Source organism: Phyllostomus hastatus, unplaced genomic scaffold (assembly GCF_019186645.2).
Source record: "Phyllostomus hastatus isolate PE091 unplaced genomic scaffold, TTU_PhHast_1.1 phas_scaffold_501, whole genome shotgun sequence".
Taxonomy (NCBI): domain Eukaryota; kingdom Metazoa; phylum Chordata; class Mammalia; order Chiroptera; family Phyllostomidae; genus Phyllostomus; species Phyllostomus hastatus.
The window spans coordinates 68,911,556-68,938,673 of record NW_025334033.1 but is presented as its reverse complement, the minus strand read 5'-3'; the positions used below and the strand labels follow the sequence as shown (position 1 = coordinate 68,938,673).

The 27,118-nt window shown below is 62.7% G+C and overlaps 1 protein-coding gene across 1 annotated transcript; it reads right to left on the bottom strand.

Annotated features, from left to right (window-relative positions):
• On the bottom strand, positions 1-23,630 carry HHIPL1 (HHIP like 1). Its single transcript, XM_045823160.1, has 9 exons — positions 23,355-23,630; positions 17,266-17,912; positions 14,228-14,371; positions 11,441-11,769; positions 10,856-10,982; positions 8,946-9,091; positions 5,972-6,053; positions 3,263-3,345; positions 1-1,538 (listed from the first exon to the last, which is right to left on the bottom strand). The coding sequence occupies exons 1-9, from the start codon at positions 23,628-23,630 to the stop codon at positions 973-975; spliced, it is 2,400 nt and encodes a 799-aa protein (XP_045679116.1). The 3' UTR covers positions 1-972.
• Positions 23,631-27,118: the final 3,488 nt, after the last annotated feature.

Genomic DNA, 27,118 nt, shown 5'->3' with positions numbered 1-27,118 from the left:
GCGTTGTTGGCACAGCCCTGGGTGACAAACATCAGTAGTCTCACTGGGCCCACGGCCCGGGGGCCCTGGGGTGGTGCTGGAGGAACGGGAGGGTTCCCTGGGGTTTTGCTGAGCAGGGCTGGGCTTCGAGGCGACACAGGTGGCCCGAGAGGCCCCGACACAGCCTTGACAGTGGAGGAGCCTGAAGTCCCCCCCTCACCGGGGGACCCTGGTACTGGGAGTGGCTGAGTGACTTCTGTCCTGAGGAGCAGGGTAGAGTCAGGCCTTAGGGTTGGGTGTCCCCGTACCTTCCCCCGCATCCAGAGCACCCACATGGGTCCAACGTCCAAGATGCCCAGCAGGCTTCCCCCAGGGGCCACACAGGACTGCCTTCCCTCCCCCCAGCCAGCTCTCCCCAGGCCCTTGCTTCCACCCGGCAGCCTGACCCTCACCGGGGCAGCGGCAGCCCGCGGTCACCCTGGGCCCATCGGTCTCATGGCTTCTCTTTGTCCCACTGGAGGCCCTGCTGTTCTCTTCAGCGCCTCTGACTGGCGGACCACCCGTTCCTGTTCTTGGGCCACATTCCTCAGGCCACGCATTCCTCAGCTGGTCTGGGGCCTTCCACTCTTGCGTGGGCGGGGCAGGCCTGGTCCCCTCCCTCCGTCCACCCGCTGTGCCTCTGTTAACACAGCCGGGGGCTATGTCATCCTTGAAGGGTGGCTGCCCGAAGTGCTCAGGGTCCCGAAGCCAGAACTGTGTCCCTGCTGCCGCTCAGAGGTAAGAAAAGATTGCCTTCTGCCCAGGACCCCACACCACAGGGCCCCAGGCCCTGACACCCTTGTGGCTTCCCGCCTGGGGGACACACAGAGAACACTGTCCACAGTTCTGATGTGCTGCCATCCATTCCGATTCCGCACTCGTGGCCACCTCCGCCCTGGGACGCACGTGCACGCACCGGGGCGCACGGGGGCGTGGCCAGGCCCGACAGGCCGACTAGCTGGCGGGAAGGTCGGGGTCCTCGTGGCTGCATATAACCCCGGCGTCCTCCTGGTGGTCGCAGTTGTGCCTGCCCAGGCCGGCGTGCCCACACTCCAGCAGGGTCTTCTCGTCGCCCGCGCAGCGCACGTCGTCCAGCAGAATGGGGAGCGAGCGGCCCTCGCCGAACTCGGCGCGCTTGGTGGCCCGTACCGCATGCGCAAAGCCCAGCTGGCGGCACACCACGGCGGCGGCCTTGATGTCCCAGCGGTCGTCGCACACAGTGCCCCAACGTCCACCCGCGAACACCTCCACGCGGCCGCGGCCCGGGCTCAGGCCCACGGGACGCACCAGGCGCACCGCGCCATTCGGAGGCGAGGGGTTCTCCTTGCCCGGCCGGCCCCGCTGCCGCCCACTGGCCCTCCGGCCCCCAGGTCGCTGTGTGGGCCGTGCCGGGCGCCGGGTGGGCCGTGCCGGGCGCAGGGTGGGCACTGGTGCAGGGGCTGTGGGGCGGCGGCGGCGAGGCGCCCTGGTGGTCGCACGCACTGTGGGCTGTGGTGTGCCCTCTGCTCTCCGGATGAACTCTGCACAGAGGAAGAGCTGGCAGTCAGAGCGACCCTGGCCACCCCGGCTCTCCACCCCAGAGTGCAGACCCCAGGGAAAGGCGTCCTCATTCCGCCCTTCACTCAGACGCCGAGGCTGGCGCGCCTCTCGGTCCCCTCGGCACCTGCAGCTGGGCGCAAGGTGCTTCTTCAGTCATCCTGCAAACACTCAATGGCAGCGGCTTTGTCTGCTGCTGGCCCCCCCACCCCGACCTCCTGGGACTCCGAGTCTTGGGGAGGTGGGAGCGGGGACGGGCCTCCCACACTACCAACGCAGGAGCTCAGTGGAAGGGAGGGTGAGCCTGGGAGGGCTTCTCAGAGCAAGTGACCCTTCCTGGTTCCAATCTTTGGTCTCCGGGTGGGGACGCTGAAGCCTGCTGATGGACAGGACTGCCGAGGGGCCCCAGCCGACGGGCTGGGCGAGAGCCAGGCTGCCCAGGGCCCCGCTGGCCCCCCGGCTGCCGCCGGCTTCTCCCGCTTTGCCTCCTGCTGCTCCCTCCTCCCTCCAGGCCCAACCCTCAGCCCCTGTTCCAGGAGCACCACCCCCCCACACTGCTCTGGGCCCCCGTGGCCCCCGGGACACTCTCCTGCCACTGGGCCTGGGACACTAAGCGACTTCTCTGTTGTCCCAGGCAGGACAGGGCCTGGTCGGACTTCTCCTTGTGGCTCCAGCATCCTGCACAGAGCGGGTCACTCGCAAAAGTATCAGAAACTCCTGGACGAGTGGGTGGAACACTGGCCAAGGCTGGAAGCCAGCTGAGGCTAGACTTAACTTCCCCCAAACCCCAGCTCTTCCTGTCCCCCAACTTCTTCTACCCAGGGTGCCCCTTCCTCAGGGCCAGGCACCCCCACTTACCCAGGTGCCCCGCTTGTCCCTCCTCCTGCAGCCCCCACACCCAGTCTGCCAAATGAGTACACTTGACCTTCTGGGTACACCTGACCTGCTGAAGCAGTTCCTTTGGCCCACGAGGTGGTTTTTAAAAGCCAACATTTTCAAATGGCAAGATCTGGATGTAACAACTCCCGAAGGCAGACACCACATCCGTCTTGCTCAGTTTTATCGCCGCAGAATGAAGCACACTGGGCGCTAGCTGAATGAATTAAGTCATCACCGGGTGGGTTTCCGGCTTCTCTTCCGCCCCGAAAGCCTGGCAACGCCGGGCCTCCGCTCCCGCCCAGCCTCAGCCACAGCCTCCTCCCCAGGACGACCCTTCCCAGTCGGCCCCTGCTCCGGGGGCAGTCACTGGGGGCCTTGCCGGGACCCCCAGGTCTTAAGATTGGCACCCTGACCCTCCCCACCACCCTTGGCAAAGCAAAACCATGTACGGCGGGCCCGGCCTCAACACCCCTCCCCCAGGGGCCCTGACCTCTGGAGTAACTCTTCCCAGGACTCCTTGCTCACACACCGACACACCCTCCTTCCCATCCCTCCCACGAAGTCTGAGTGTAGCTTCCCTGGCCACAGCTGTTTCTCCTTGTGCCATGCCCTCTTTGAGACCTGCACCCCCCTGGGGGCCGCCCACCACGGCCTGGGACTGGCACACACCACCCACTGTCACTGAGTGTCTACCGTGTGCCCAGCGCAGGGCTCGGCACAGGGCTGAGGACCGGTGTCCGGTCCGGCCAGCAGGGCCCTCGCTGGCTGTGGGCTGTGGAGCTCCCCTCCCCTCGCCCCCCACCCCATGTCCCCGCTGGGGGGCACTTACTTTCTTTGGGCACGAAGCGGATGAGGCGGCTCCTCACCTTCACCTGGGCGGGCTGGGTCTGACACTTGCCTGGGGGCGCCCGTCTGCCAACACACAGGGGGTCATGAGTGCCCCCGGGGGCTCGCCCTGAGCGCGTCCCTCTGACCTTGCCCGCCCCCTGCAGCCCGGCAGAACGGGGACCGGCCAGTGCGCTTTGCTTTCAGGCCTGGGCAGGTGTGCGTGCACTGACAGCGGCGGCCGTTTGTGGCGCGCCTGCAGTGTGGCCAGCAGTGCACCTGCACGCCCCACGCCCTGGCACCCGTCGGAGCCCCTCCCCCAGCACAGGAACCCCTCTGCATGGCCTCTGCGGGAGGTTGGGGGGGCTCGCCTGAGACATTTCTCAGAGCATGGCCTGTCCTTGGAACACGGTCCCGTGGCACCCCCTGCCCCCATAGCCCGCCCTCCCGGGCCCCACAGCCCCAGAGGAGGGCATCGCCCGGCCCCTCTGGTTCTGGACTTCTGGTGATGCGGAAACCGAGTTTCCGCTTCCTGGAGGAAGCCGGGAAAGATCCCATCAGTTTAGAGACAAAAGGGCGGGGGGGTGTGTTGGGGTTGGCAGCAGAGCTGGGGGCCCTGCGGCCTTGGAGCAGCGGGTTTGGGAGCGGGCAGAGAAGAGAGTTCGGGGGGTTGCCAAGGCTGTGAACTGCGCTCCGCCGGCCTCTCAGAGGGGCGCCGGTACGGAATCAAATTCCATTTTAACTAGTTTCTGGCTGTTCCTCTGTCTTTGAACGGGACCCACGGGATCCTGGGGCTGGCCACGTGGGTGCGAGGCCTCCGTAGGTTCCAGCAGTGCAAGGGGAAAACCCAAGGGGCGGAGCAGCCATGTGACACGAGGTGGCTCCCAGGTGGGCCTGGCAAAAGGGGGAAACCGAGGACATGGGCCTTTGCCCCCAAGAGGCTGAAGATAGGCACGCGGCCACACACACTAGTCAGCTCTGGGGACAGGGTGGGCTCTTGGTGGCTCTGCACCCATGAGCCATCCACACTCTCTACAAGCCCCAGCGGGGCTGTGTTCCTTAAGGGAATTATGTAAAAGATTTTGGTTATGCAAAAAAGTAGGAGAGAGACCAAAAAAATGCCACAGCTGTCATGTTACGTGTGGGCAGTAACGGACGAGCCCGCCCCCACCCCCTCCACCCCCACCCCCTCCACGCCCCGTGGCTTCGTTCTCCGGATGTTCTGTGACGTGGCCTCGGTGCACTAGACTGCAGGGCGAAGAAACACACTGACCCCAAAAGAGGAAAATGAAAGGGATGAGGAAGGCCAAGGAGGGAGGGAGGAGGGGAGAGAGGGAGGGAGGGAGTCTGGCCCGTTTCTGGCTCCTCCGGCCCACGAGACCTTGAGCAGACCGGCTGCTGTCGCGCCGGCGCGGTAAGCCGGTGCCCAGCTGCACAAACCAAGGCAACGACAGGTCCAGGGCGGCATCTGGCACGAATTAGGTGCTCCCAAAATGTGACATTTCCTTACAGAAGCATCCTTTTAAAAAGAAACTTGGAAATGTCCAAGGAATGGGTAAGATAATGAGGGCACAGTGACTCAACAGAAAACTACGCAGCCATTAAAAGCGATCCTTTGGAGGGTGATGTAGCAACGTGGAAACGTTTATACCAAATAGGGAAAACGAGGCGAAGAAAAATGCAAAGTGTGCATGAGCCCTTCCGCATGATGGAAACCCTGGAGCCCCCCCCGGGAGAGACCTGAGGGAGAGACCTCCGGGAAGCAGAGGGGGCCGGGAAGTGCTTCTGTCTCTCTGTCTCTCTCTCTCTCTCTCTTTTTAATTTTTAAAGATTGTATTTATTTATTTATTTTTAGGGAGGGAAGGGAGGGAGAAAGAGAGAGAGAGAGAAACATCAGTGTGCAGTTGCTGGGGGTTGCTGGGGGCTGTGGCCTGCAACCCAGGCATGTGCCCTGACTGGGAATCGAACCTGCGACGCTATGGTTCGCAGCCCGCACTCAATCCACTGAGCTACGCCAGCCAGGGCTTGCTTCTGTCTCTCTTGACAGTTTATGTCAGTAACGAACAGGTCTGTCCTTCCAGAAACAGACACTCGAGAAGCCGCCCCAGACCAGGGGAGGGGGAGGAGGCGTGGTGGGCAGACGGGACGTGGGGTTCCGTATGGGATTCGGGAGCCGGAAGAAGCACAGGAGGGAAACGCTGAGATGCGTTTCAAACAGAAGGGCAGAGGTTATTGAGTAGCAACGGACAGATGCTGCTCATTAAGCGGGACAAAGGTACTGGAACAACGTTCGGTGTTTGGACAGTAGAGGACAGTGGGTGCGGGGCGCAGGGGAAAAGTTCTGTGTTATCTTGGCAGCTTGTAAAACTAAAACCACTCTAAAATTTAAAAAAGCGTTCTTCCGTTCAGCGTGACGACGGGGCCTGAGCTTCTCGGCCCCATCCGCGTCCCCGACGCCCTGTTACCACGGAGACAGGTGGACCTGGGGCTGCCAGGCTGGTTTCGAATCCCGGGTCTGCCCCTCACCAGCAGAATGGGCTTGTCTAGTCACTGCCCCTCCGTGGGCCTCAGTTTCCCCACCTGAACAACGGGGATGGAGTCCTGCCCAGCTTAGGGGGCAGCAGAGGGGGGAAAGGCGGTGAGGGCGGCGAGGCTCCGGGCGGACGGCAGCAGCCTGGTCACTGCCTCGGGGCGGGGGGGGGGGGGGACTCACCTGGAGGGATCGATTACTTTGTAGACAACCCCCCGTGCCGCCGTGGCACTCGGCACGGCCGTGGACATGAAGTACAGCTCCCCTGGGGCAGGAAACAAGGGAAGGGGTGAGAATGCCACCCGGACCCCGTCCCAGCCAGCCCCGCGCCCCTCCTCGGGCTCTGAGACCAACCCCCCGCCCTCAGGGGCTCTGCGGGACGCCTGCCCGGGCCCAGAACTGGAGACCGAGCCTGAGAAGGCACCCAGACGTGCCCCAGACCCCGCCGCCCAGTGTGCTGGACCGTGGCCACCCTGCCCAGACCGCCCAGGACGGACCTCTGCTCTGGCCTGCCTCCCCGTGCGCCAGCCCCTGGCAACCGGCCTGGGTTTCGCACTCAGCGCTGCCACCTCTGGGCACAGCGAGGGTCTGCGGCCCAGCTCCCGGCCTCTGCCGACCGGGCGGTGCCGGCACGGGGCTCTCCGAGCCTCCGCGTGCTCCTCCCACAACGAAACGTTTCAGAGGACCGTTATTTGGGTTAAAAGAGCTCAACCAGCATTAGCTCTTCCTGCTGTCGACCCTGCCACACAGGATCCGGGTCCTGCCGGGTCCCTGAGGCCAGAGTCCGTCCCCGCCGACCAGCAGACAGAACGCTAGCTCAGGGGGTCTCCTGCGAGAAGGCCAGTCCCTGCTCCTGGATGGCCCCACTCCAAGCCTCAGTTTCCCCGCCTCTCAGGAGCGGAGTCCTGAGCCCCCGGCACCACGGGCGCGCTCAAGGAACACCCGGTCTCCGCTCTCTGCTCAGCCCAATCTGCCCCCGGCCCCTGTTGCCAGAGGAACCTGTGTTTAGAAACTAGGTTCCATCATTCCCATCTTACAGAGGAGAAAACAGAGGCTCAGAGAAGCCAGGTGACTTGTCCAGAGTCACACAGTGGTGGAATGGTTAAGCCAGGCCGGGATCTCAGGAACGTCTCTGTCCCCAAGCCCATGCTTATATAGGACACACAGTGGCTGCACGGCCCAGACACAGGCCACATGTGACCCAGTGTGTCCGGTCGGCCGTGCCAGTACCTTCTTCTGTCCTTGTGGGACAGCGGAGAGCTCTCTCAAGGGTGGGGCGGAGGTGATTTCCCCAAGGAGAAGTCGAGGCAGAAAGTGATGGGGCCGCTTGGAGGAAGGCACACCCCCGGCCACTGGTGCAGTCCGGGAGGGCTGCGTGGGGGCGAGGTCTGAGACTCAAGGCCCCAAGAAACCCAGGGAATTCCACGGAGGGGGGGACACTTGAGAGGTGACTTGTGTAACTGGGGTGGATCCAACCATGGCAGGGAGCTAGGGGCTGGGGGGGTGGGGGCAGGAGCACCAGCACTGCCTGCGGTGGGGGTGGGGGTGGGGGGCAACAAGCATGCGTGGTGATGATGCCCCGTGGGGGAACGTGGGGCGCCCTGGACAACTGGTTCCTGCTGGACAGCTCACAGGCACAGCCACGAATTTGCTGTGTAGCCTTGGGCCCGTTGCTTCCCTCTCGGGGCCTCTTTCTGGAGAGAGGCCCTTGGGACCCACTGTCGCCTCCCGAGCGGTGCGGCCCTGCCACCTACACTCCAGCCCCCAGGCGCGACTGCACTCCCCCAGCCCAGCCTCTGGGGCCAGGCTGGGAGCTGTACCACTGGGCAGGAACAGTCAACCTCAGTGTCCCCATCTGTACAGTGACGGAGGGGGGACCAGCCACACCCCACGGCCCCCTCCAGCCCTGCGCTGCCCGGAACCACAGCCCCCACCCCGGGCGCAGGCAGGGAGGGAGCCCCGTGGGCACCGAAGGGCCCTGCCTGGAGTGGACGGCCCCTCTCTGACGTGGACGGCCCCTGGGGGACACCAGGCCAGCAGAGGTCCTTGTTTTGCAACTTGCAAGCATCAGAGGAACAACTAGTGACACGGAGGCGGGAGCCTAAGCTGGGAGAGGTCTGTCTGCCCTGGACCTGGGGCTGTGCCTTCTGGGGGCTGTGCCTTCTGGGGCTGTGCCTTCTGGGGGCGCACGGACTGTCCCTTCTGGGGGTGCACAGGCTGTGCCAGGCCCTCCGACCCGTCACTCAGTGTCAGGGCCTGAGGGCGGGCCCCTGGGAAATGCACCCTCCAGGCCCTGCCTCTCTGCTGGAGGGTTACGGTGGGGGGGGGGGTGGAGAGAGAGCACCCCTCCTTCCAAAGCACGTTAACCCCCTACTGACCAAAGGAAAGGATTTTCCAAAGCCCAGTGGGCTTGGGCAGGGGGGTGGGGGCTGGGGCTGCCCTTTGGAAAATTCAGATTCTGATGGGTGTCGGTCCAACAAAGGTTTCCCAGACTCAGGCCTGGGGGCTCTGGGCACTGGGCTCTGCGGGGGGAACCCCCCTCAAAAGGGCCCCGGGTGGGCGTTGCCCAGCAACTGGGCCAAGCATCCACTAGGCCCCACTGGGGGCCCCTAGGCTTTTGTCTGGGGACAAACCAGGGCCAAGGACAAAGGCAGGCGGCTGGAGCGGGATCCAGCCTCTGTGGCCCCTCTTCCTCTCCCCTCCCCCACTGATCCTCGCATCAGAACACAAGGGCTCGAGTGCAGGACCCTCTAACTGGCGAGAAGGCGGTGCCTACCCACTCCCTGAAGACAATGGGGCTTCATTTCACAGGCACTTGACATTAGGCATCCAAGGGGGTGAAGGTCTTGGGAGATGCTCATCCCCCACCTGCCTGCACTCCCACCATTATGGAGACCTTCCTGGCCCCCTAACTGCTCCAGACTCTTCCCCAAAGCATCAGGCTACCCCTCGCAGCAACCTTGCCCAGGGCGGAGGCGGGGAGGGGAGGAAACGAAAGCCCAGACCGGCGAGGATGAGGCTCAAGCAAGGTTGAACACAGCGTTCTTCACCTGAGGGTGGTTTCAGGCCCAACACCCCTTCCCTGGAACCCCAGGCCAGAGGAACTCCCAGGGTGGGGACCCGTCAGGTGGGGGGGGGGCAGCCCAGCGCTGCTCACCGGCCTCGTCCTCCGCAAAGGAGATGATGTGTGGGTGGTAGTTGTTGATGAGGCCGGGGAACTCGCAGGTCTGGCCGCGGCCCATGCAGAGCTCGCTGTACTGCCACCGGCCCGGCTCCGGGCCCTCGCGGAGGGACATCAGACGCCTGCGGAGGAAGGGGAGCTGTGGGGGCGTGCCTGGCGTGGCGCCCAGGGGAGTCGCACCCCCCAGCGCACCCATCCACCCACTCATCCATCGTCCAGGCAACTGGGACCATATACAACCGCAGGGCCCCGTGCAAAATGAGCAGGCAGGGCCCCTCGTTCCAAAGGCAAGAACTGCAAGACAGCGACAGCAGAGCATTCACCCAAGAGTGGGTCCTTCTGGGCATGGGGCCCCTGACATCCATGAAGCTGGCCCTGCATGACGTCTTTACCGAGCACCTACTGTGTGCCAGAGAAGCTGGTGGGGGAAGGCACAGAGACCAAAAGACGCGCTTGGTTCCGCCCCCCTCGGCTCGGCCCCGCCCCCTCTGCTCAGTCCCGCCCCCTCGGCTCGGCCCCGCCCACTGACCCGCAGGAGGCAGTCAGGAGCTGACTTGGACGTCAGAACCAGCGAGCGGACGCCCAGGACTGTGCGCGCACTTCGGAGCTGCCTCCACGTCAGAGCGCGCGATGGAGCCCGGGCACCTTCACAGCGCGCCCATCCGGCCCCTTACTCCCTTCCGCCCCTGTCCACCACCTGCTGACACTTCCCGGCCTGCTCGCTGTCCCCTCCGCCGGGAAGCTCTCCTGACTGCCCCTGCCTCAGGCTTCTCCGGCACTGTGCACAGGCCCCTGCGGCTGGACTAGGGTGGACCGAGTGTCCGTCTGCCTTGCTGACTTGGGTATCAGGTGCTCTCCGACTCTGTGGCTCTGGCCCCGGCCCTGAGTCTGACCCAGCAGGTGGGCTTGGGGAAAGGTTGGCAGAATAAGTTAAATCCCTGCCCAGGTGACTTGGGAGACAGGAGAATTGGGGTAACGCCAGAGGTTTCATCTAGACCCACTTTCCAGATGGGATAGCTGAGTCCCAGAGGCAGGCCCCACGGAGGGGCAGAGCCGAGGGAAGGACCCAGCTTCCAGAGGCCCACTCCCGGCTTCTCTCGGCTCCAGCTGCCGACAAGCTGGCCATGCACGCACCCACCCAGGGTGGCAGCCTGCGAGAGGGGAGAATTCTCCACCCGCCCGGGCTCCCTTGGGTCCTTCCTTCCCCTCCAGAGGAACACACGCAGAGTCTAGAGTGGGGACAACCCGCAGCTACCAGACGCTGCAAGTGTACTGAATTCAAAGTGCTGCGTGCGTGCTAACAAACTCCGTCTTCAGACAGCCCAGCAGGCAGCTCCGTCGCCATCTCCATTCTGCAGATGAGGAAACTGCAGCCCAGAGAAGTCAAGTGACTGGCTCAAGGTCACACAGCTCAAAAGGGGACCAGGATTCGGACCCAGGCCACCTCGGCTGCACATCCAAGCACCGTGCCAGGCGCATATCCTCCCTGGGCCTCAGTTTTCTCTTCTGTACAATGGGAGAATGAGGTGGTCACGAGGCCCCATAAACTCCCCTGGGGAAGGGTCTGACCCACGACAGGTTTGGGGGAATGCCCCGCCCGCCATGGGGTCACACTGCCATGGGGTGTGGGGCCCGGGCAACAGGTCTCCAGAGGCCCCCATGGGTGGGCCTGGGCTCGCTGGAGCCCCAGCTCCCCTCTCCCCAGCAGGGTGGCCTCCCACGCCTCTCCAGGACCAAAGCTCCCTGGGGCCCTGGGCAGCTGGTGCAGTGACAGGTCCTGGCCCCCCAGGGTGACCATGAGTGGTCTAGGAAATCCTTAGTGTCCCTCCCACCTCGCCCCTTCGCCCTCCCTGCCTCCTGGAACTGAGGTCAGGCCACTTACTTACCCGCTCATGAAATCACCGAAAATGTAGAGGCCATTCAGGTTGGGGTACTCGCAGCCCCGGTACACGTAGCCCCCGGTGACCGACTTGCCCATCTTGTGCGGATAGGCGAATATGGGCAGCACGTCATCTGGAGGGTGGGGAGAAGCCGCGGTGAGTCCCGGGGCAGCCCCTCCCCCACAGGAAAGCTTCGTGGCCGTCCTGAGTCTTTCGGGACAACAGGATGTGAGGGCACCGGGAGGGTGGCAGATGGGGACCCCGCCCGTCAGCAAGGGAGGGAGGCGCTTGCAGCTGGCCGGGTGGGGAGGAAAGCATAGGTTTGGTGGGTGGGGAGGGGTGAGGTGAGACTAGACCAGCAAGGACCATCCCAGGAGAACTGGGGAGGGGCCGAGTGCAGGGGGGTCCCAGGTGTAGGGGGCGTTCCAGGGGGAGGCAAGGGCACACATCCTGTGGGCAGAGAGCGGATCTGGGATGGGGGTCCCCAGGGGCTCTCTCACTGAGCCCTGTGCAGACCCCAAGGCTGGCGACGGTGCAGAGCAGCGGGGTGGGCAGTGGGGGTGGGGCGCAGGGGCAGGAGGGGGCGGTCACCGAGGGAGGCGTTGGCACACAGCTTGAGGTCGTAGCACTCGAAGCCCTCGCGCGCGCGCCAGCCGTAGTTGCGGCCGCGCTCCACCAGGTCCACCTCCTCGAACTTGTTCTGGCCCACGTCGCCGCAGAAGAGGCGCCCGCGGCCGGCGCCCGACGCCGGGTCGCCGCGGTCGAAGGAGCAGCGCCACATGTTGCGCACGCCCAGCGCGTAGACCTCGGGCCGCGCGTCGGGGTCCCCCACGAACGGGTTGTCGGGCGGGATGCGGTAGAGAAGGCCGCGCTCCCCGCGGTCCACGTCGATGCGCAGCACCTTGCCCAGCAGCGCCGACCTGCGGGCGGGTGGGAGAAGGCACGGGCTCGGGGCGCGCCCGGCACCAGGGCCACCGCAGCGCCACAGGCAAGGCCTTGGCTGCGGGCTCCGAGACTCCGCCGGTTACTGACCGCTGAGCTACTTCTTTTATTCACTCGGCGCTCACGAGCCCCTCGCCACAGGCCAGCCCTGTCCCGGGCGCTGGGCGTACATGCCATCTATAGTGTCGCTTCCGCACCTCAAGGAGCCTTTCAGACAGGTGGGTTCTGGTGGGCCCCCCATTTTACAGACAGGGCAGCTGGGCTCAGAAAGGCCGCATGAGTGCCCAGTGGCTGCATCGCTAGAGATGCTGGGGCTGGGGCCCAGTCCCGGCAGGCTGGCCCCAGACACCCAGTCTTTACCACGACACTGCCCCGCCCCAGGGCCTGCATCCTCCGCGGGACCTGAGGGCGGTCCCTCTTCCCTGCCCTCTTAGGGGGCTGTGCTACAGGGTAAACACAAATGCATGTCTCGTGCAGTCTGCACCCAGCACCCAGCACCCAGCACAGCACTTGGTACACAGTGGGTGCTCATTAAGCATTTGTTGAGTGAATGAATGAATGACCACAAGCAAAGTCAAGTGCACCATACAGAGAGTAGCCGTTGGGGCTCAGAGACGGGAGAGAGAACACTGCAGATCTTAGCAGGAAACAGGAGGCTGAATTCTCGCTCTCCCTCCCACATCCCCCCCCCAGCCCGGGCCGTCACAGGCAGAACCAGGCGTGTCGGAGAGCAGGCAGGCCTCTGTGGTGATTCAGGTCACCCCACACTCCACACCCTCCACCCTAGCGTCAAAGAGGAGGCGACCCAGGTTCAGAGAGGGGGGACCACTTGTCAGACCCCCCAGGCGGCTCTGGACTCGGAGCCAGGCCCCGTCACCTCCTGGGGCCCGCCAGAGCCATGTGGGGCAGGGAGGGGTGCAGCCCTGACCTCCACGCAGCTCCGGGGCGAGCAGCTTGTGGGTTTCATTCGTCACATGACAAAAGTGACACCTGATGGGGGAAGTCTGCCTTGTGCTTGACGACGGGAAGCACACGGGGACCACACTCTCGTCTGTGATTTCTGATGCCCCTACGTAGCCGTCACGTGGGTTTTCCCCGGCTGTTGGCACCCTGGGGGGCTCCCTCCCTCCAGGCTGCACCTCAAGGCAGGTCTGCTGTGCGTTCCCGCACATTCGATGCAGCTGCGCCCTGTCACCCTCACACGGCATCAGCACCCGGGGGCTCCCTCCTTAGAGACGTCTCTCAGCGTCCTCCAGAGGGTGACAAAGCTCCCCCACCCAACAGAGTCCCCTCAGGTGACTCCCCACTGCCCCCATGGGCTTCTCTCGCACACGCCAGCCTAGTGGGCGGGCGCCAGGCTGCCGACCACAGCCCAGAGCCACACGCCACGCCCCAGGCTTCCACAGACACGTGGGCAAGACGCATAGCAGCAAAGTAATGTTTTACGTGCTGTCCAATTAGCCACAAATCCTTAATTTCTGTTTTCCGAACGTCGTCTCTAAACACACCCCAAACACGAGAAAGCCGCGACGACCCTCGCACTGTCGCAGACGACGGCACGGGCCGCACGCTGCGGAGACGTTAATTACTGTAATCAACGCCAGCCTCGCCGGCTTTACTTTCCGGGCTGAGGAAAGGTTTGGCGTTTTTGGCGAAGAGCGTGGAGGAGGCTGCCCCGAGACCGAGGGGCAGCCTTGTCTAGACCCACGAGACGCCAGGGGTGCGTGGCTGTCTGTCTGTCTAGGAGCGGACCGACGGCAGGCCATCCGCTCAAGCCAAGAATGGACTAAGTGAGGGTAACACTATGCTCCAGTTTCTGGGCCATCAAGGGTGCCCCTTGGGGCAGAACACCCCTGTGCCCATACGGCCCTGCTCCCACCAGCTCGCGCTCCCCGTTCGGTCTGAGAAAGCACCCCTTTCCTTCCTCCAGGTCCAGCAGGGCTGGGCTGGCTCCAGAAAAAAATCCTACCTTCCACCCTGGCCGGCGTAGCTCAGTGGATTGAGCTCGGGCTGTGAACCCAAAGCATCACAGGTTCGATTCCCAGTCAGGGCACATGCCTGGGTTGCAGGCCACGGCCCCCAGCAACCCCCAGCAACTGCACACTGATGTTTCTCTCTCTCTCTCTTTCTCCCTCCCTTCCCTCTCTAAAAATAAATAAATTAAATCTTTTAAAAAATCTTTTTAAAAAAACGCTACCTTCCCCGATGCCCTTGGATGTCACCTCTCAGGGACCTGTGGCAAGTGGGCCCAGTCCGCAGCCACGACTGTTTCCCCCCCTCACGACGAGCCTTCCCACGGAGATCACTACTCCCCTCCTCTACCTGATGAGGGGCAGCGGCCTGGCTAGCGGCAGGGCAGGTAACTCCCCTCCAGGAGAGTATGTGACCCAGGTGTATGTGAGCCCAGCCCACCAGCCAGCCAAAAGCAGGACATACTTGTTTTGGGCATTTCCAAACTTCCCAAAGGGGTCTCCGGCCATCCCGCCGTCCCCGGTAAAGATGTAGAGGTACCCGTCGTCGCCGAAGAGCAGCTGGCCCCCGTTGTGGTTCGAGGCCGGTTCGTTGATCTCCAGGATTATCCTAAAGGAAGATAAGTCATGCCCAGCATCACCTCCCCCCCCCGCCCCCCAAATAACCTCAGCCAAAATGCAAAACACGATCACAGCCATGAAACCTCTTCTCTCTTAGACACCATTTCAGAGTCAGAAAGATTTTTCGTGCCCTTTATGGCAGGTGATTTTTCCAAAGACGTGGTAGGCTGGGCGTGGATAATTCACTGTGTTGTGCTAATGGGGAATTGGATGCTCAGAGGGGTTGAGCAACTGGCCTACGGTCACGCAGCAGAGGTTGGACTAGAACTCAGGTCGGCTGGTTCTGGTCCAGGGCTTTTCCTACTGCTCCCCACTGCTAGCACCTGCCCTGTTATGATCCCGAGAAACTGCTGACCCAGGCACACCTGGCTCCTGCATCCGTCATAGCCACCCCCACGCCAGCCACGTAAGCTGAGCACTTTCCACGGGCTCCCTGTGCTCACCTCCACGGCCCCCCTCAGCAACCTCTTTCACTGCCGCGGGGGAGCCTTCCACTACACTGTGGCCAGCCAGCTGGCTGCTAGCGAGCTTTGGTCAGTGGAGAGCAGACGGCGAGAGGAGAGGAGATGCCCCGTTTCCCCGGCTTCTGGCGCTGCCTCCAGGAGCTGTGGCTGCGGAGACGGCCACGGTGGCCGGTGAACGGGGACTCCGGGTTTCAGCCCGGACCCTTGGTACCAGGAGCAGCGACTGAGCAGCACGGGCCTCTGCCCTCCAGCTCCGCTAGCCTATGAGTGGAGGCAGCCTCATGCGGTAACTTGACCTTCCCCGTCTCCTTCTCCAGCCCTCTGGACGCCTTCGTAGCCACTGTACTCAATTCCCTCCAACTGAAGTGCTCAGGCTGACCTCGACATTCCAGGGTGGATCTCTGAGTTACAAACCGCTTATGAACAGGGATTAGAAAGCCCTGGCTGGCGTAGCTCAGCGGATTGAGCGCGGGCTGCGAACCAAAGTGTCGCAGGTTCGATTCCCAGTCAGGGCACATGCCTGGGTTGCAGGCCATGACTCCCAGCAACCGCACATTGATGTTTCTCTCTCTCTCTCTCTCTCTCTCTCTCTCTCTCTCTCTCTCTCTCTCTCTCTCTCTCTCTCCCCCCCGTCCCTTCCCTCTCTAAAAATAAATAAATAAAATCTTTAAAAAAAAACAGGGATTAGAAAAACAAAGGTGCGGCAAGGTCAAGAACTGGAACCCAGAATGTTGGGCCTTCAGAGCCAAGACCGGAAGCCTTTCCACGTGAGGCCAACATGGACCACTGGGTGAGCACACAGAGCCCCAGCTCCAGGTCCCCTGTGGACAGGACTGCTCGGCTGTCCACTGACCGCCTGCCGTTGGTACCCTAGCCTGGGACCAGGGATGGACAGCTGCCTCGGGCAAAGGTGACCCCTCATTCCTGGCTCCGCCCCGAGCCAGCCGTGACTAGGCTTGTCCTTTCCAGGTCCCCAGAGAACCCTTGCTAAACTCTCACTTGAAAGTATGTTCATATATTTATTTTGCGTTGCACCTTCAGTGTTTATCAGGAATTAATTTTTAAATGTCACCGTTGAAGACGCATCCACTCCAGCCCTCTCTCTCCCCTTTGTGAGATGCATGTGATAAACTTGGTCTCTCTTGGGTATAACTGGTTGTGCAACCTCACCCATGATCACGAGAACCGTGTCCCCTTTTTACTCTGGCTGCCAGGATGCTCATGTCCAAAATAACTGCTACATAATGAGTTCTCCATGGGCCCTCCAATTAGCCGGCATAGTTTATTCCTTTTCCTTCTTTTACTTCGATGTCAAGATTTTACAGTTTTAGCAAGTACATGATGTGCCGGTATTTACCGATATGCTCTCTGGTGCAGTCCTGGCCCTCCCCTACCTGCTCTGTATTTCAGATGGCCAGTTCCTGAAAACTACATCTCCCACGCTCCTTTGCTAGGTGGCCTCCAGCTAGGCTCAGCCCATGAGGACCTTGGAGGGCAGAGGGACGGGAAAAGAGCCAGGGTGCTCCTCCCCATCTCTCTTCCTCGCTCCACGCAGCATCTTGGCAATAACTGTACCTCCTTCTTGGATCCGATTCCCATCGCCCGGGCTCACCCTGGTTCCAGCTTCCGCTGAGAGGCCCCCGCTCCAGGGCTCCAGCCCGAGGGGGGGAGGCATAGAGTCACCTCACTTCCTCCCCAGGTTGCCCTGTCATCACCCTAACACCTCGGTCCCTGTTCCCAGGTCAAGTTCCGCCCACCGAGTCACCCGATACGGGGCTCCCTTTCCCGCTGGACTCAGGCAGATGCGTGTGCCCCGGTGCCCGGCCAGGCCGAGCCCGCTTTAGAAAGAGTCGGGCAGACACAGCACAGAGAGCCCGCTCCGTGCTGAGGGGAGCGGAGCCCGGGAGGCCAGGGATGGACACCCCTGCAAGGGCAGGAGCGGCGGAGGGTCCGGGTGAGCAGGGTGCGAGCGCCTGGCGCTGTGGTGCTGGGCTGGGGGCGCGGGGAGCAGTGGGATGGGCTTGCAAGACGGACGGGCCAGGGGCCCAGCCCTGATGCTTCCTGGCTGGGTGACCTCGCAGGCCACTTCACCCGTCGAAGCCTCCACTCACTCATCTGTGTAATGGGGACACTGATACTCACTCCCCTCACCGGGCTTTATGAGAACCCAGTGAAACAAACCTTCTGAAGCCCCTGATCCAGGCCTTTGAACGTGACCCCGTGACGTCTGTCTGACAACTACGTACGCCCTCCCTGACTCCAGAACATGGGGCTCGCCCCCCCCACCCCCGCACCCAGGGTCACATTCAGAGCACGGAACACCCTGTGTGGCCCACAGCACAGCACCAACGGCTGCGCCCTCCCGGCCACCTTTCAGCCCTGCCCCCCCGCCCCCGGCCCGGCTCCCCCGGGCGGCCACCTCTCGGAGCCGTGGTCCACGGCATTCATGTCGTCCTCCGAGACCCTGAACTCGCTGATGCGGATCCACTCGTCGAAGTCCACGCCCACGGAGTAGTACGCGAAGAGCCGGCCGTTGTGGCGGAAGCGGGGGTGGAAGGCGATGCCCAGGAAGCCCCGCTCGTCGCCCTGCCAGGGCGAGGTGAGCACGGCCCGGCTCACGTTCAGGAAGGGCCTCTCCACCCGCGAGCGGTCGGGCAGGTAGGCCCACACTAGCCCCACCTGCTCGGCCACGAAGAAGCGGTGGGTGCCGTCCCGGGCGTGGACCATGGCCACGGGGTTGCGCAGCCCGTTGGCCACCTCCTCCAGGCACAGCTGCAGGCAGCCCTGGGCGTCGGCCACCACGCGGCCCAGGTTCGAGTTGAGGTTCTCGCTGACCAGCAGGTGTGGGAAGCAGTAGTCCGTGTCGTCCAGGGCCAGGTAGCGGCAGAACTTGGCACGGTTGCCCTCCAGCGCCCAGAGCTCGCGGTCCGGCGACAGGTGGCGGAAGAGGCCCCGGCAGGTCTGCCAGAGGTCCAGGCAGTAGTCCTCGCAGAGCCCCGGCACCGTGCGCAGCGGCGTGGACGGGTCCTCGGCGTCATAGAGGTGGGCCGCGTAGGGCGAGCATTCCTGTGGGGACAGGGAGGGCTCGGGGCTGCTCTGTGGTGGCGACCTTGGACCGGCTGTGCGACCTTGGACCGGCCAGCCCATCCCCCCAGAACCCCAGATCTGTAAAACTGGGACAACTCCACCCGCGTGTTAGCGGGATTCGTCTCCACCACCACAGGCCTCCTGTCTCCTCAAATTCATAGTTTAAAGAGTTTGGAACATGCCCAACCAGGGGCTGAACTCGGAACCCGGGCGTGCTCCCGGCGGGGAATCGAACCGGTGACCCGTCGCCTTGCCGGGTAATGTCCAACCCACTGAGCCACACCGGTCAGGCCTCACCTTCCCTCCTTTTCTCTCGCCTTCACGATTCGTTTAGAACAAATGACCACAACCGTTACTGCTACGACGGCCCAGAGCATCAGCAGCTGCTCTCATGGAGGGTCTGCGGCTCTTTTTTTTTCTTCCAGATTTTATTTATTTATTTACAGAGAGAGGGGAAGGGAGACACAGAGAGAGGGGGAGAAAAACATCGATGTGCAGGAGAAACATCAATCAGCTGCCTTTCTCAAGCTGGGGACCCGGCCCGCAACCCAGGCTTGTGCCCTGACTGGGAATCGAACTGGCGACCTTCTGGTTCACAGGCCGGTGCTCAATCCACTGAGCCACACCGGCCAGGGCCAAGGCTTTTTTATACACTCTCTTTTTTAACACGATGGATGTTCCTGCCCGGAATCTGCACAGTGCACTCCTTGGTTTAGCTCCCGACTCCAGGGCCACTCCTCAGGCCGGTCTCCCCGGGGGCCGTCCTCCACTCCGGGGGCCGCCCTCGCCCTCCTGCTGTGAGACAAAGGAAGCGGACCCCCTCGCCCTCTCCGGCCCCGTCTCCCACTCTGTCGGGCTCTGACTTCATGGGCAACACCCAACAGCCAAGGCTCACCCCTCATCTCCCATTGAGGGCTTTGCCACCAATGGGACCCCGTGAGTTAAGTACCCCCAGCTTCAGCACCCTCCCTGTACCCCGCCTGCCCAGAGCAGAGGCCGCAGATCCCCGGGCTCTACGAGGTCCCTTGGCTGGAGCCCCCAGAGAGCGAGCAGATGTGATTTCTCTCGTCTGTGCCCAACACACACGCTCCCCAGCCATGAGCTCACCGGGCCAAGGCCTGCCCTGGCCAGCCAGGGGCCCTGGAGGTGTCGTCGGGGAGGCGCTGACAGCTCACATCCCCCCCCCCCACCCCCGCAGCCCGGCCGGGCCGGATTCCAGCAACAGGCCTCCAGGGGCAGCGGCCGGCAGGCTGCCCCCTTGGCCGAGTTCTCGGGCGCCGGGCCAGAAGCCACTCCCTCCCGTTACTCGACTGTGGCTTCTGTCACACCACACACAGCCTGTCTGCCTGGCCCCTCCGCTGCTACTGTGGAGCTGAGGGCCGCCCCGTGAGGTGTGCTTAGAGGTCTGGTCAGTCACTGCCGCAGGTCCAGGCAGGGACGGCACATTTCACACGCTGACAAGCAGGCTCTGCGCAGCGTCACCTCCCCCCACCGCGGTCCCCCAGAGCCTCCCGAGTCCCACAGAGGCCGTGGGAGGTCCAGGGAGGGTCTGCGAGCACACTCGCCCACTCAGCTTTCACCAGGTGTGGTCATTCTGGCTCCCACTGCTCAGATGAGGGACCGACACTTAAGGGTTGCCCATCCAGAAGTGGCCGAGGTGGGGGCCTCGTGATGCCCAGACTGGAGCCCATTCCAGACGAGCCCACAAGGACTCCTTCGACAAGTGTTTACTGGGCCCAGGCGGGCGCCAGGCACCATCCTGGGCTGACAGACACCGCGGGGAGCAGAACGGGCTCCAGGAGCCCACCTGAGTGCCCGCCGCCCGCCAGAGCCCGGCCCAGGCCTAACCAGAGCGGGGGTCGGGGTGGGGGTGCCCCGGGAAGCCAGGCGGGGAGTTCCACGCCCACCCATCGAGACGTGGGGCCCGCAGGCCCTCCCTCGTGGCCCGTGTTCCCTTACGTGTGTGCCGTGTGAGCCTGGTGCCCAGACCCGGGCGGCCCAGCAGCAGGAAACGACAAGAGGGGGCAGTGGTTGCTGCGGACGAGGAGGACGGCCGGCCTCTGGCCTCACAGTGGCTGGGGGGGGGGAGGGGAGCTGCAGAAAACCCATGGAAAACGGACCCAGCACCACACTGCCCAGCTGCCTGGGCCATTCCGCACAGGGGACAGCCACCTTGCTGCCCCAGGGGCAAAGCTCCTGCCCACCTCGCTGCCCTGGGGCGCCACTGTGCAGCTGGTGACACTCGAGACCCATGCATGCCCCTGAGTCCTGAAGGCTTCTCACACCCACCGCCCTTTCTTCAGGAAGACCGAGCCTCTGTGCGCAAAGGTCTCGTGCAGGGCGTGCCCGCCCTGCCCACTTCTGGGTCTGGAAACCAGGACTCGAGGCCCAGCTCAAAGGTGTCCTCTGACTCCTCCGTTCTCCCTGGGCCCCAGCTCTCCCCTGGCCCTCGGGGATGCTCCCGTGGCCCCTGGTCCGAGTCGCAGACACCGCAGTCACCACACGGCTCTTCTGCGGCCACTGGGGTGAGCTGTCCACTTGTGCTCTCACGTCACCACTGCCACGAGTGGCTCCGCCTGTCTGCCTGGCTGGGACTGAGTGGTCTCTGAGCATGCCCCCCACCCCACGGACTGCGGGACCCTCCAGGGCAGGGACCCCAGGGCTCAGCACACGGTGGGGCTTCAGAAGGCTGGCAACATGGCAAAGTGGTTAAGAGAAGGGCTTTGGAGTCAGAGCACGCTGGAGGCTGCGTCTACCATTCCCAGTGAGACCTTGGGCAAGTCCCTTAACCTCTCTGTGCGGAGGCCCTCATGTGTAAAAGAGGGAAGGCATTCCGACCTCCCAGAGCCCTTGAGAGCAATAAGCTGAGATGACTCACGTGTTTGTGCCGTGAAGGCTTCAACAGTATAGGCTGTCAAGATGCAACTCAGGCCCTTGGCTGGGTAGCTCAGCTGGTTAGAGCATTGTCCCAACGTGCCAAGGCTGCGGGTTCGATTCCCCATCAGGGCCCATGTAAGAATCAACCAATGAATGCAAAAATAAAGTGGAACAAATGAGTGTTTCTTTTCTCCCCAGGCAATAAATTAAAATTTTTTTAAAAATGCAGCTCAACGTTGCCTCCTTCAGGAAGCCTTCCCTGACTTTTCCAGGGAAAGCGTGGTCTTTCCAAGAAAGCCCCCAGAAAGGATGAGAAAGGGCCAGGAGGGACGAACGCCCTCTGGCCAGGGAGCCACCCTGGGCATCGGAGCCGGAGGCCGGGGAGCGGCAGACGCCGGCAGGTTCTGGAGGAGACGACGGGCGTGGGCCCTGTTTTCATCGCCTCCCGTCTGGAGTCCAGCTCCCCAAGGCAGATGTGCAGGCCTGCTGTCACCGCCTCCAACTTGTAAATAAGGCACCTGGGCCCCCGCCCCCGGGGGGGGGAAGCCCGGAGGCCTTGAATCTGGACGCAGCAGCGGCATACGGTCCCCCAACCAGCGCTCCCCCTCCCTCCCACCGGCCCCGCCAGGGAAACCGTGAGCCAGCCCTGGCTGCCCTCTCCCCTCTCCCGGCTCACTCCAGACATGAGGTCACTCCCAGCAGAGCCTCGGGTGAGGCGGTGAGGCGCTAGCAACCACTCCACCGCGGGCTGCTCAAGGCCAGCCCATGCCGGGAAGACTCCCAAGGAAGGAGGGGAGCCTCCTGCTGGGGAGGTGGCAGGGCTGGCCCTCCCCTTCCTTCTCCTCGCCTGCGTCCGCCTGATTCGTCCTGCTGAGCCTGCTGCATAGTAAGTGCTCAGTCGACATACGTGGAGGGAATTCACGAACCTGCTATGCGGCCAGGGGTGGGAGGGGCCCGGACCTGGTCCCGGGGAGCCCCCAGGCAGGTGACGGAGGCAGACACTAGCTCAGGCCGTGCTGGCTCCCCTGAGATGCCCGGGGGCTCAGGAGAGCCCACCACCAAGAGCATGCACCCCCCTCCTTTGCACTCTGGAGCCCCTCAGGGCACCTGCTTTCATCCTTTTTAATTTTTTTTTTTATGTTTATTCCTTACCCGAGGTGGGGGGAGAGAGAGAGTAAAACATCGATAGGTTGCCTCCTGTACGCACCCTGACCAGGGATTGAACCTGCAACCTAGGTATGTGCCCTGGCTGGGGATCAAACCCACAGCCTTTTGGTGTAAGAGATGACGCTCCAACCAGCCGAGCCACTGGCCTACCCAGATGGGCCACTGATACTGGCAACGAGTGAGGCCTCAGGACTCACCATGGCAATCACTGGGCTGCGTGACTTCCACGCAGGTCCTGGACTCCCTAGGCCTTCAGCCACTTGGCCTCTGGGCCCAGCTCAGCCCTCGCCCAGGGCTGGGCAGCCAATGGGGGCCAAGGAGGCGGGCACCAGAGAAACCCTACCAAGGTGCATGTTCGTCATGTGGTCTGCGTGGCAACTCTGGGGGCAGGTAAGATTGCCTCCGTCTTAAAGACGATGCAAGGACCGTCATGGGACACGTAGAGAGCTTCGGAATGACCTGCCCAGCGTCATGCAGTCAGGAAGGGGCAGAGCCAGGATCAACTCCCAGGATGTCAAACTCCCAGCCACCCCCCCGCCCCACCCTGGCCCTGTGGGCTGAAGCTGGGACACTGCGCCGCCCCTGCAGGACCCTCCGGCCCCAGTCCTCTCACCGCCCAGGTGCTGGGCCAAGGCCAGCCTTAAGGCTTAACAGTCTGCACCCTGTTACCCACCGGCGGGGGTCAGGCACCCGGCATCAGACCCACGCAGGAGGAACATGTATAGCTAAGGCACAAACTGGTGTGAGCAGAAGCCCGGCTCCGCCCTCAGAGGAGAGATGGGGGCAGAAAGGTTTCACCAAAAAGATGTCCCTCAGGGAATCTTGAAGGATGAGACAGCCTCTGCCAGTGGGGGGCGCCATCCCAGCGAGAGGCCGGGGCACAAACCCAGGTGGGACCGGCAGCGCCCGAGGCAGCGCAGGCCTGGGGCTCACCCAGGGTCTGAGGGTCTGGTCCCCCACATCCCGAGACGAACAAAAAGCCAGCGCATCGCCCATGCCCTCAGCAGGCCCTCGGGACAATGGCTTCCCACCGTGGTACCCCGGTGAGGGCGGAGCTCCCTCTCCCGGGGCAGCACCGCAAGGCTAGTTCCAGGAGGTCCCCGGGCAGAGGAGCCCCGAAGCGCTGAGGGAGTGATGACTTCCACCATCCACCCCTCCTGCTTCGGGAGGGGAAACCGAGGCCCGGAGAAGGCCCAAGTCACAACGCCAGTGAATGGCAATGCCCTGGCCATCCCCAGACGCCCGTTTCCCCTCCCCGGGCCCAATCACTCCCGCTGGGGGCCGTGGGGCCCGAAGCCCGCTGTCCACCCGCCGGCTCGTCCAGTGAGGTTGCCGCGGTCGCCTCCCCTCCGCCCTCTACCGCCGCGCCCCGCTCACCTGGCACAGCAGGTCGAGCGCGTAGCCGGCGCACGCGGCCCACAAGCCGGCGTCTACGCGCGCCGCCAGGGCCCCGAAGCGGCGGGCCAGCGCGGCGTCCTGCTCGGGCGTGCAGCAGCCGAAGGCCGAGTACTGCGAGCAGAAGGGCAGCGGCTGCGGGGGCCGGAAGGGCGGCCTGAAGTCCAGGCACTGCGGGTGCGCCGCTGTCCCAAGTGCCCGCAAAACCAGCAGCGCCAGCAGCGCTCGGGCCCCGGCCCCGGCTCGCCGTCCCGCCATGCCGCTACCACCCCGCTCCGCCCCGCCCCGGCCCCCAGGGAGCCTCCGGCCGCGCCCTGAACGCCCGCCTCCCGCCTAGCTAGCATCCTCCGGGGGCCGTCCTCGAGTTTGTCGACCTCCCCAGCAAGGAGGAGGACACCTCTGGTCCGGGACACGTGGGCGGGACTGAAGGAAGGGAGGTGCCCGTGCAGAACTTGGAGCGCCGCACTGCTCGGTCCCGCGGTCGCGGCAGCCCCTTCCTCCTTGACGCGGAGCCTTTCCAAATACAATGGCGATGGGCTGGCCTCCCGGGGCCCCCAAGGCCGACTGTGTGTTCCCAGTTCCGGCTGGGACTCAGCTTCCTCTCCTGGGCGTTATTGAGTCCCTGCGGCTCAGGAGCCCTGGCCAGAGGCCCTGGCTCCTTGGGTTCAGTCCCGGTGTTAGATAGGGGACAAGGGCGTCCAGGTCTGAGCAGTTCTAAGCGTTACTACTAAATGTTATTCTTGTTCAAGTTAAGATGTAGCACAGTGTTTTGCAGCCCAGCGGTAAATGCCTTGGCGGGAACTCACAGGGGCCGGTGCAGCCAGCTGCAAAGAAGACATCAACCTGTAATTGACCGAACGCTGTGTGCAAGCCAGGGCTAGGCTTTGGGAACGAATCCCTTGTCTCCTTGACTTGCTGCAAGTAAATAAAACTACCTTGTAACAACCATGTCTGGTTACTGAATAGAACATCCCTTGGGTTCGGTAACCCTATCTCTGACGGGGCCGGGGTAGGGGTGCAATGGAGCCAGTGGCTGGGAATTCCCACGCAAACCCTTAAAAAGGGAGGCGGAGCCGGGCAAAGCGCGGGCAGGTTGCCCAGGAAATCACAAGTAGAAGTGAAACCTAGGGGTGGGGGTGGGGAGGGAGGATGGAGCAGTCTCCGAAGTCCACCCTGGGCCCCCACCCCAGGCTTCTTCCCTTTCAGATTCCCCTGTAGCCCAGTCCTGCTGGGCCCGCGCCCTCCCACGGCTGCACACCTCCCGGGTGGGCTTCCAGCTCTCCCGCCTGCAGCCCCTGGACGGGCTTCTGCCCTCTGTCACACCTCTGGGTCCTGGCCCCCATCATGCAGCCAGGGCCACACCAGTGGAGAGTTCGGAGCTTGTCCAGCTCACAGGGCAAAGCTGGAGCTCCAGCACCCCAGCGTCTCCACTGCCGCTCCGACAGGGAAGGGGGCTGGGAGTCGTCGCTCCTGCCCTGCCAGGGAGAGAAAAGCCCAACAGACCTGTTAGAAAACAGTTCCGGGGTGCAGCCCCGGGGTGCTGAGGTCCGGGGGTGCAGCCCCAACCTGGGATCTGAAGATGAGTACATTCGCTCTCAGCCAGGATCTGGTCACCAGGAGAAGGTGCTGGGGCCGTGAACTGGCAGGGTGGCGTAGCCAGAATCCTGACGAATTGCTGGGGGCGCAGGGGGTGCTGGTATGAAACTGAGAGACTCCAAAGGGGGCTCCCAACCTAATGGGGGGGTCATAGTTTTGTGCTTTTACCTCTAGGAACCCTCCCAAGCCCCCTAAGAGCTATGACAGGGGGAGGGGAAAGTTGTCATTGTGAAATACACCCACAGCGTTCTCCAGGGAAATGACTTTACCAGAACCCATCCACCCCGGGGGAAGGCATTCCCCAGCCCCAGCCCCCTCTGACCTTCCAGTCTTTCCTACAGGGGTGCTGGGGGCGGGAAACTAAGAGACACAGTGAATGCCACAGCCCCAGGACATACGATTACACAACCTTTCTCCTCCCGGCTCCTTAGTCACACCTCCAGTGTACTAACCAAGCCAGTTACAGGAGCCACAAGACACTCTGTCTAAGGAGGAGTTCTTAGGGAACTGCACAGACAGCAGGAGGAGCAAAGACACCAGAGGGATTTGCAGCCACCCGCCCGCACAGCCACGGCAGGGGTTGCATGCTGCAGCCCCCAGCGAGACGAGCAGAAGCCCTTACACGCGGCCCCTCTTTCTCAGGTCCCGTCACCCAGGGCATCACGCCTGGCTCCCAGGAAGAGGCTGCACGGCACGCAGCCTAACGAGAAGGGACGCCGTCTGAAGAGAAAGCAGCATCGCGACCAGACCAGGGAACATACAGAATCTGGAACTGTCAGACGGGGAGTTTAAAATAACTATGATTAATACGTTAAGGGTTTTAATGGAAAAAGTTAACAACGTGCAAGAACAGATGGGCAGTGTCAGCAGAGAGATGGAAACTCAAAGGAAAAAAAAAAAAGTAGCCCTGGCTGGTGTGACTCAGTGGATTGAGTGCTGGCCTGCGAACCAAAGGGTTGCTGGTTCGATTCCCAGTCAGGGCACAGGCCTGGGTTTCCGGCCAGGTCCTCAGTAAGGGGTGTGTGGGAGGCAACCACACATTGGTTCCTCTCCCTCTCTTTCTCCCTCCCTTCCCTCTAAAAATAAGTAAATAGCATCTTTTTAAAAAGACAAAAATTGAAAGGAAATGGTAGCAATCAAAAACTGCTGTAATGAAAGGGAAGAATGACTTCGCTGAGCCAGCCAGTCAGTGGACTGCCCGGGGGGAATCGGTGAGCTCGCGGGTGGGCCCATAGAAACACCCCAGACTCATCTACAAAGAGGGGAAAAATGTTTAAAAAAATTAAAAAGAACAGAACATCCAGGAAAGGCAAGACAGTTTCAAAAGGTGTAATACCTGTATGATTGGAAAACCAGAAAGAAAAGAGAGGGATTGCGGCAGAAGAAATGTGAGAAGCAATAATGGCCGAGAGTTTTCTAAAACGAATGGCAAATCCTGGAAAAGACAGGCCCGGGAATCTGAAAGTGCGCACAGCAGGATAAACGCCCCCAAGTCTGCAGCCAGGCCCGCCGCACTCAAACTGTAAAAACCCAAAGTGGAGCTGTGGGAAGGAGTCGGTGAGGGAAGGCACCCGGCCTGCAGGGGTGTTCCAGGGTGCAGCCAAGAGGGGGGCCCCAAACAGGGATTTGGAATGGGGTCCAGAACTCAAGGTGTCCGGGAAATATTAGGATGTCCTCCCCCCTCCCCTGCACAGGTGTGGGCTGGGGGAAGGGACACACGGAGCAGGGCCATTGAGAGCTGTTTTGCATAGCAACAGTTGGGCAGCTAACCTCTGGTGTGGTCATTTAACATATCTATAACCTTTAACCAGTTAGATAGATATGTTAAATAGCTGTGGCTGTGCTCTGAGCCAGGGGAAATGGAAGTAACTTCCCCACCAAGACATAACTGGGGGCAGGTTACAGCGCCTGCGCCTGCGTGGGAGCTTGGAGAAGATTGGCTCCATGACATGGGGCCATGCCTGCCCAGACTCACAATGGCAGCCCAGTGAAGCTGGAAGGGTATGGGAGTGCTGGCAGGTGTAGCCAATGGTGGGAGGAGTCGGAAATGGGGCTGCAGAGGAAGATTGGCGCGGGGATTTAAACCCAGACACGGCAGCCCTGGGAGGGAGAGCCACGTGCCTGTGCCAGAGTGGGGATCCCCACAGCTT